Genomic DNA, 9,906 nt, shown 5'->3' on the forward strand with positions numbered 1-9,906 from the left:
TAGCCAGACAGGGCCACCTTGCCACCTGCTGCTTCATGCTAGTAACTGAGCTGTATCACAATTGAACTGTTTGCACTGAATAAAGTGTCCTTCTTCACTGCACCCTAAATTGGGGAATCCTGGTGGCACTGCACTGGCACCAACGACCATCAGCTGACAGGACTGTTTTATCTTATACTGGAGGTCCCTCTGCACCCCACAAAACAAAAACAAAAACACAGGAAAACAAAACCATTTTGGAGCATATAAATGAGATTCAGAGGGACTGATTTGCACTGTCAGAGGTGATACATTATGTCACCTCAGTGACTCACACTTAGGCAAGACCTAGGCCATCAGGTCCTTGCCAGACATCTGAGTTTGCCCAGACTCAAAAAGGTGCTCATCTCCTGAGTAATCCCCCTCTAGGCTTCTACTGGCTGTGCCTGCCCTGCTGCCCCACCCTGCTGCCCCACCTATTCCTTCTGCAGCTCTGCCACAGCACCCTGCCTCAGCCCCACCCTTCTCTCCCCCTAACCCAACCCCTCTGGCCAACGCCCGGTTCCTCCTCCTGCTGCACCCACCTCAGGGACTATATAAGGATCATCAGATCCTGAGCCCCTCCCAAGCTGCACCCATCTTAGAGACTATATAAGGGGGGTGTTTGAGGCTGCAGCATCTTCAGATCCACAGCCCCTCCCAGGAGCAGCCAGCAAAGGGTGAGATCTGGGCACCAGGCCCATTAGGGAAGTGGGACTGAACCAGTGGGGCTGCCCAGGGCTGGGATTTGCCAGCTGCCTACTTCTGGCTCCGCCCTGGCCATCAGTGGCCTGGGTACCAGCACCCCTTTCCTTTCCCTGGGATGGCTGCCTGCACCCCTGGGATTGCTACCTACACTGCTCATCTGAGTGGGAGCAACACTGGAAAAATCCTCCACCCAACACCCTAATGCGAGGGGGGTGGGGGTGAGAGGGCCAGCTGGCCTGTGATGGACTGGACTAGTCCTTTGGCCTGAATCCAGAACCAAGCCTGAGATCATAATATTTTTATTCCTTTCTCAACTCCCTGCCTCCCTGAGCAGTTTGTGACAGTTTTTAGGCAGCCCAAGGGGGTATAGCTTTTCAATGCTGAACAGGAAGGGAGGGAGGGAGGGAAGGAGGGAGGGAGGGAGTGAGGGAGGGAGGGAGGAAGGGAAAAATCCAGGGGAGGCGAATGTGATCCTAGAGGTTACTTTCCAGTAACAACAGTAATAATTCAATGTATTACTGACAGGGAAGCAGCTAGCACCACTATTATTCTTCCTTGCCCATCTCTGTGGAAACAAGCTCTGAGAGGAGTCAGGATTGGTAAGCAGCTTCTGAGCTGAGGTGGAAGGCCAGTCACCTGCACCTGAGGGGTGGGTGTCAGAGAGGATGCTTGTCCCCTGCTGCTGGTGGGCTGCACCGCGACCCTAAGGCCTGTGCTGGGTTTTCAAACTCTCACATCCTATAGCAGCCTCAGGACTTGGGACACCTCACCTCTCTAAACGTTAGCAACTGAATCTTGAAAATGAGGAAAATCTACCACTGTGCTGAAATTTGCTTTAATGCGGAGTAGGTAGCTATGATTTTCTAATAGAAAATTATCATTTCAGGTAAAGGGTGGGAACTGTGTGTGCTCCCCAGCTGAGTAGGAAAGGCCCAGTGCTGGCTGCTGAGTCTGCAAGTCAGAGCCCTCTCGGCTCCCTGGGTCCTGGTCCTGGGTCGCTGATAGATCCTTGTTCAGTTCCCACCTGTGTGCTCATGAGACAGTGCTCTTGCCCTCCTGGAAAAAGAAAAGGAAGTACAAGTTTCTGGGTGTTTCAGGGCGAGGGAGACGTGGAGAAATGTCGTTGCCATATTTGCTGGTGTGCTAGGCCTCTGTCCTGTGTTGTAGCCTCACCATGGAGCAGCTGAGCTTGGCCAACACCCAGTTCGCAGTGGACCTCTTCCGCACCCTGAAGGACAACAACCCCTCTGGGAACATCTTCATCTCCCCCATGAGCATTTCCTCAGCGCTGGCCATGGTCTTTCTGGGGGCCAGAGGCACTACCGAGGCACAGATGTCCAAGGTCAGCAGAAACTAACAAAAGGTGTCTGGGTTCCCTGAAAGTCCCTCCTAAAAAGCTGTGCCTTTGAGCTCTTACAGGGAGTTTTAAACACTGTGCTTGTGTGTTCCACATCTACACACGATGAGGCCAGACTTTCAGAAAAGCCCCAAGAGCAGTTCATTTATATGCAGGCTTTCACTCATGATTGAGTTTTTTGTTTTTTTTGTTTGTTTTTTTTAAATATATTTTATTGATTTTTTACAGAGAGGAAGGGAGAGGGATAGAGAGTTAGAAACATCGATGAGAGAGAAACATCGACCAGCTGCCTCCTGCACATCTCACACTGGGAATGTGCCCGCAACCAAGGTAATCCGCTACTCATTAATAGATATCTGCTATGTAATGTTACCTTTCAGCACAAAATAACACAGGTTATGGAGGAAGTTGGTGGTGTTGCCTTTTTAAGGGAAGAGGAGATCATGCGGTTATATTGTGGAGAACTAGTCATGTGCCTGGAACAAGTGCCTGTGTGGGTAGGGGGGCCTGAAGCAGAGGAAAAAAGTGAGGTGTGGTGGCTGTAGGGACAGGGGCAAGCCCTGGGTGGTATGGCAGGTCCCTGTTACAGGGAGAAGAAGCAGTAATGCCTGGCCTTCCACCTGGCCTTCATGGGTGTGGGGAGCACCACTGTGCTATATGGTCTTTGCTGAATTCTTAGAGGGGAACTCCCACTCTCCTTGACATAAGGGAAAGTTTACAAGGTGCCAGTTACTGGGGAAGGTCCTGCTTTGGATTCAAGTTTATCCATCTGTTCTAACTGCAAATATTTTACTTCCACACTAGAACCCGGTGCACAAAACTCATGCACTGGGGGGTTGCGGGGTGGGGTTTGTCCCTCAGCCCAGCCTGCATCCTCTCCAATCAGGGACCCCTCAGGTTATGTCCAAATCCTGGGTTAGCCCATCCCACAGGGAAAATCCCTCTTACAATAGGAGACTGCTGCCTCCCAACTGCTAGCCTTCCTTCCTGCCTGATTTCCTCTAACAACTTCAGCCTCCCAGACTTTTTGATTCCTAACTGCTTCCCAGCCAGCCTGATTGCCCCGCTGTTCCTTCCCTTGTGGGCTCAATCGCCCTTAACTGCCCTCCTACTCAGGCCTGGTCTCTCCCCAACTGCCCTTCCCTGCTGACCTGGTCGCCCCTAACTCCCCTCCCCTGCCAGTCATATCATTCTCAACTTCCCTACCCTGCTGGCCAGTACGCCCCCTACTACCCTCCCTTGCAGGCCATCTTGTGACAACATGGGCATAACAATCCTGTGACTACTTGGGTGTGGCCAACTTGTGACCACATGGGGGCAGGCATCTTGTGCGAGGACATGATGGTCAATTTTCATACTACCTCTTTATTATATTGAATTTTATGAAAATCCAATGGTCTTTTCTGCTGCAGACATGAAAGCATTTTTCTATTTCAAAAACCACTTTTAATTTTATCCCCTGGTAATAATAGTTAGTAGCTTCCTGCAGGATAAAGTCAGCTTCTATTTTGAGGTTTATCAGGGGACTGTATTACCTCAGCAAAAAGTCGTTTTAAGTTTTCCCCTGTTTTTCTATTAAAGCAGATCTATCATAGTAACTGTGCAAACATTCCATATCTTGGTGTGTAAGTGGACTTTCTACATTGTGTAGGTTTATTCGTTTTGTGTTGAAATAAGGATTTAGGAGTTATTTATAAGTTCCTGATGCTGATAGTATGATTTAAAAACCCCCTCAATTCTGTAATATCTTTGTGCTCCCACATAGGGGATGATTCTTAATTTTACTGTTAATTTCTGAGAACTTTCAGTAAAACTCTATTTGATACAGAATTTATATATGAATATACCAGTTATGATTTTTTCTGGAGAAAAAGCTGACTTAGATAAATATTTTACCTATTAACCACTTAAATTCATGGGACTATAACTATAAAAATGGTATAAAAAGAGCTTCTAATGTAATTATGTCTCAAAAAGCTATTAATTTTAGATTCTCTATTCTTTTGTTCTCCAATGAAAGTTTAATAAAGTATTGGGCTGGGGATTATTGATAATTAATAATAAAAGCATTAACTTATTTGATAGAAGCAAATGTCAAGGAATCCGTTTCAAAATAAATTCCTATAGAAGGAATGTTTTCTCTATTTTAGACTCTTCACTTCGATGCAGTTAAGGAGATTCATTCAAGTTTTCAGAGTCTGAATGCTGATATCAACAAGCGTGGAGCTCCCTATATTCTGAAACTTGCTAATCGGTTATATGGAGAGAAAACCTATGAGTTCCTCCCGGTGAGTACTTTACCTTCACATTCTAAAACTCACGAAAAAGTGCAGACAGCACAATCAAGTCATAGAACTCAGTTTTCATTTTTATATACATTCAGAAATATGATACAGAATTTAAACATATGGCAGTATACCCATTAAGGATCTGATTTCATTTGATAATCTTCACAGGAAAAGACTGACCCTGGCTGTGTTACTAAAGCAAGCGTGAATTCCATAATTCACTTCCAAGAACAACCAGTGTACACTTATTTATGTAAATGTTAGCCAAAGATCAGAAAAGAATTGGTAAATTTTATGTGACACCAAAACTACTGAACTGTACACTTAAAATGATTAAGGTGGTAAATTTAGTGTTATTTGTTTTTTACCATAATGCAAAAAGTATAAGGGTTAGAATTTTTTTGTTACAATGAAATTTATGTCTTTTAGGACAATTTCTACTGCTTTTAAGGATTTTAGAAAACCATCTCTGTATGTAGTAGGACTTATTTGTGTTTTGGGTTTATTTTACCATTTTTGTCTTTAACAGGAGTTCTTAGCTTCAACCCAGAAAATGTATGGTGCTGAACTGGCCAGTGTAGATTTTCAGCGAGCCTCTGAAGATGCAAGAAAGGTGATAAACGAGTGGGTCAAAGGGCAGACTGAAGGTGAGAGAGTGGGCCGAATGTAGGCATTCATTACACACTGGCCATTCCTTTCCTCCTTCCACTTTCCCAACCTGCAGATGATTCCCTGCCCTTTTCCTCTGCCCTCACCCTCTTACTGGGGCTAAACTTTGCCAGTGCCCAGTGCCAGACAGCTCTTTTCTTTTTAGAATATATAGTAGGAAGTTCAACATGCTTTCACAGAAGCAGCTAAATATTTTCCCCATAAATTCACCAAACCACATGTTAAAATTAAAAGTAACACCTCCTACTGGGGATGTGCCCCCAACCAAGGTACATATCCTTGACGGGAATCGAACCTGGGACCTTTCAGTCTGCAGGCAGATGCTCTATCCACTGAGCCAAACCAGTTAGGGAATCCCAGACAGCTTTTAAATGTGGAAATTCCTCAAAGTGGGAACTTCAAAAGGCTTTCACTGAAGTAGCTAAATATCTCCCCCATAAATTCACAAAGCCACATTTTAAAATTAAAAGTAACATTGAATGTAGGATAAAAAAGATGAAGCTTTGAGGAAAATCCATTCTGGCCCAGATTATGGAAAAGAATCCTATATAATAAAAGCCTAATATGCTAAGTGTCAGGTTATCTGTTCGGTTGTCTGTTCAAACAATCAGAGGGCAATATACTAATGATATGCTAAGGCAACTCAACCACTTGCTATGACGTGCACTGTTCACCAGGGGGAAGACTGTCAATGGGTCAACCAGTCGCTATGATGTGCACTGACCACCAGGGGATAGACACTCCGACCAGTAGGTTAGCTTGCTCCTGGGGTCTGGCCAATCGGGACCGAGTGAGATGGGCCAGACATGTCCTCGCACCCTCTCACAGTCCCTTCCCAGCTGGCCAACCTCCCACATCACTCCTGGCCACAATCATGCACCTGTGAGGGCCCTTATCCTGGCCTACACCCTCTTACAATCTGGGACCACTCAGAGAATGTCGGAGAGCCACTTTAGGCCCGAACCTGCTCAACCCAGGAGCTTCCCCTTAGTGTTCAGTGCACTCCAACAGGGGGAATGCCACTCAGCCAGAAGCCGGGCTCACAGCTGGCAAGCACAGCAGTGGTAGCGGGAGCCTTTCCCTCCTCATCAGCAGTGCTAGGGATGTCCCAATGATGACTTAGGCCTGTTCCCCACCGAAGGTCAGTGGTCTCTAAGCCACCAGTCAGACATAACCCGAGGGCTCTCAGACTACGAGAGGGTGCAGGCCAGGCTGAGGGCCCCCCAGCCCCCACCAAGTGAACAAATTTCATGCACTGGACCTCTAGTCTATAATAATAAAAGCATAATATGTAATTAGACTGGACACCTCCTAGACGACCTTCAGGATGAAGCCGTGGTGGCAGAGGCTGAGCCCCTGGCACAAATGTAATGCATCGGGCCTCTAATATTCTCATACTTGTGACACAGATTGCTGTGGCCATAAGTATTTTGGCAAATGTCTTGTCCAAGCTGTCAGGGATGGCTCCATCTCATCTGTTTCTCCACCACCACTCTCTCTAACCTTGTTTAGGTCTGAATCAAGGCACCTACCCAACACCTGTCTCCCATCCAAGGCATTCTTCATGGCCATGCCGCAGTCACATGGGAACTTCTGTTTCAGAAAAGTAACTGTCCTAGCCTTCAGATATCTGTTAAAATATTTTCTATGAGAGCAGCTTCCACTTGGAGGCTTTGAAGAAGTGACTTATTTAACAACTAGAAGCCTGTGTATCAAATAGGTGCATGGGGTAGGGTCCCTCAGCCTGGCCTGTACCATCTTCAATCCAGGACCCCTCAGGAGATATCCAACTGCTGATTTAGGCCAGATCCCTGCAGCATTCGGATATCCTTCTTGAAATCCGGGACTACTGGCTCCTAACTGCTGACCTGCCTGCTGGCCTGATCGCCCTAACTACTGTTTCCTGCCGCCTCATCTCCCTAACTGCTCTCCCCTGCTGGCCTGATCCCCATAACTGCTCTGCCCTGCTGGCCTGATCCTCCTAACTGCTCTGATCTGCTGGCCTGATCCTCCTAACTCCTCTCCCCTGCTGGCAAAATCTCCCTAACTTCTCTCCCCTGCCATTCTGAGCCCACTAACTGCTCTCCCCTTCTGTCCTGATCACCTAACTGCTCTCCTCTGCTTGCCTGATCACGACTAACTGCCTCTGCCTCAGCCCTGCCACCATGGTTTCGTAGCAAAGAACGTCCGCAAGGTCATCTGGAAGATATTCGGTCTAATTAGCTTATTACCCTTTTATTAGTATAGATCGTTTTCATGAGAAAACATTTTTTATGCCTGCCAAAGAATAGCCATTCACAAAAGAAGGCTCATTGTTTTTCATACAATGCAGAAAAGATTGTCCTGTTTTTAGCTTTTAAACCCTTTAGTTGGTTTATTTACAGTCAAGACATACTGGTAGGGCTTCCCTAACTTAACACCTTAATGGGTATTAAATAAAAAGTATGAATTTGAGTTGCATTTAAATGCAGTTCAAGAATAGGATACAAATATGTGAATTTTTTAAAAAAAAAAAAACACTTACCTTATTTCTTTAGGGAAAATTCCAGAATTGTTGGCTGCAGGCATGGTTGATAATATGACCAAACTTGTGCTAGTTAATGCCATCTATTTCAATAGAAACTGGCAGAAGATATTCTGTAAAGAGGCCACAACTGATACACCGTTCAGATTGAATAAGGTAAGGTGAAGTAATTTTAAATTTCCTTTGCTCTACGAGAATGCAGATAATAATGTGAGTGACTTGGTTTTTCCAACTGTTCAGAAAGACACAAAAACAGTGAAAATGATGTATCAGAAAAGCACATTTCCATTTGGCTACATCGAGGACCTTAAGTGCCGGGTGCTGGAGCTGCCTTACAAAGGCAGAGACCTCAGCATGGTCATCCTGCTGCCAGATGACATCGAGGACGAGGCCACAGGTCTGAAGAAGGTAACGGCTCCCACACCCATGCTTCACGTTTCCTTCTAACAGATCAGTTCAGAGTGTGTGTATGTTCTGTGGCAGTAGGTCATCAATGTTTGCTACTCTGAAGCCCTAAGATTAACTTTGCAGGGACTGTCAGTGAACAGTTGTGGTGGGTACATAAGAGTCTATATTAAATTTAACATGTCAGTGGCAGCTCACAGGAATTTTCTTAAATAAACTTTAGAGGAAAGTGCAGTAAAATTAGAATTGTTTTATTGAAACAAATTTATTAAAATTAAAAATCTCAAAACATTTATACTGGGTAGCTTCACCTTGTACAATGAGATCCCATTATTACACTGCTCCTTCTCATCACAATTCATATAGATTGTGAATTAAATTTCTCACAGCTACGTGGTAGAAAAGAAGCATATGACACACTAGCTTGAAAGTTAAGCCTATTTACTCAAAGGAACTTTGGTTAAAGGCAAAGACATTTCTTTTCAGGCTAGGACTAGGCAAAACTGTGAAGATTATTGTTTTCTTTAGTGTCTCTAGCCTGCTGTGTGGTTTATCTCTACCCTCTCCCTAACCAAACTTGTTATCAGGAAGAGGTCCAATATTAATTATTGACATGTATAAAGTATGTAATAAAATCAGTATGTTCCTTCTTTTAATCGTATTTTCATATTTGTCTCTTCTCTGATTATAAAGAGAAATTCTCCAGCCTCATAAAAGAGATAATTTGCATCAGTAGAACAAGGGGAATGATGGGTCCATTCTAGTCTAATAGCAGTAGTAATATGGTAATGATAATAGCTGACAATCTTGTGACTCTTACTAGTACTGTGTGCCAAGTGCTTTGCATACATTAAGTCATTTAATGCTCACAACAATGCTGTAAGGTAGATACTATTATTAACCCTCTTCCAATTTTAGATGAGGAACTTGTCTCTTTTCTTTTTTTACCCACAAGCTAAATCTATTAGAGATTACTTCAGCACAGTGAGTTCACAAATAACCACAGTGATCAGTAGGGTTCAGAATAGAAGAAATAGAAGAAAACTTTTGAGTTTTACCTTGCATCAATCAACCAGTTAAAGCTTTAACAGCCATTATGGCCTATCACAGTAATCCAGTGTGGTAGGGGTTTAAGAAAGCCTGGGTGGGTGTATGGTTGGGTGGATGGATGGGTAGTTGAAGCCTCTGATATCCAAAGTCCCTGTTACTTGGGCACTAGATGGCTTGGACCACAGCTCTGTTCTATTCTCACCAATTGCTGAAAAGAAATGAAATCCTCCAAATGGAATCTATTTTGGTACAAAACATGAAGGAAACTGATTAGGAACTGATAAGATGAATCCATTCATGTAAATAATGTGTATTGCCTTGCTTACGTGGAAGAGTTCTCACTTCTTCTTTTGCCCTTTCTCATTTCAGATCGAAGAACAAGTGACCCTGGAAAAACTGCATGAGTGGACCAAACCTGAGAATCTGCGTTCCATTCAAGTCAAAGTCCACCTACCCAGGTTCAAGCTGGAAGAGAGCTACAACCTCAACTCTCACCTGACCAGCCTGGGTATAGAGGATCTCTTTGATAGCACTGCTGATCTGTCTGGCATGTCAAGAGCCAGAGATCTTTTTGTATCAGAAATTATCCACAAGTCTTTTGTGGAAGTTAATGAGGAAGGCACAGAGGCAGCGGCGGCTACCGAAGAAGAAATTTCAGTGGTTTGTGTGCGTATGCCAAAAACTGAAAATTTTGTGGCAGACCATCCATTCATTTTTTTCATTCGACACAATCCCTCAACTAACATCCTGTTCTTAGGCAGACTTTCTTCCCCTTAGAAACCCAAGGTCGAGCTCAGAGCTGTCACTGGCCCTTTCAAAAATATATGAAAATTATATATCTTCTACAATAAATCTACCACCCCCCAAAAAATCTGTAACTTCCTTTC

The 9,906-nt window shown here is 44.5% G+C and overlaps 1 protein-coding gene across 4 annotated transcripts in view; it reads left to right on the forward strand.

The window, feature by feature from the left end:
• The window catches only part of LOC102426776 (leukocyte elastase inhibitor-like), a 29,415-nt gene extending 19,509 nt beyond the window's left edge, over positions 1–9,906 (forward strand). The window contains exons 1-8 of one of the 4 annotated variants that reach the window (XM_014453124.2): positions 680–698; positions 1,252–1,325; positions 1,894–2,068; positions 4,234–4,371; positions 4,901–5,018; positions 7,578–7,720; positions 7,805–7,972; positions 9,389–9,905. In XM_014453124.2, the coding sequence (XP_014308610.1) occupies positions 1,901–2,068; positions 4,234–4,371; positions 4,901–5,018; positions 7,578–7,720; positions 7,805–7,972; positions 9,389–9,796 (1,143 nt within the window). In that variant the 5' untranslated portion in view covers positions 680–698; positions 1,252–1,325; positions 1,894–1,900 and the 3' untranslated portion in view covers positions 9,797–9,905. Of the gene's footprint in view, positions 1–679; positions 699–1,192; positions 1,326–1,893; positions 2,069–4,233; positions 4,372–4,900; positions 5,019–7,577; positions 7,721–7,804; positions 7,973–9,388 lie in introns of those variants that run through there. The other 3 variants (XM_014453126.2, XM_023751399.1, XM_014453125.2) reach the window with 3 other exon arrangements.

This window comes from Myotis lucifugus, unplaced genomic scaffold (assembly GCF_000147115.1).
Source record: "Myotis lucifugus unplaced genomic scaffold, Myoluc2.0 scaffold_21, whole genome shotgun sequence".
NCBI lineage: Eukaryota > Metazoa > Chordata > Mammalia > Chiroptera > Vespertilionidae > Myotis > Myotis lucifugus.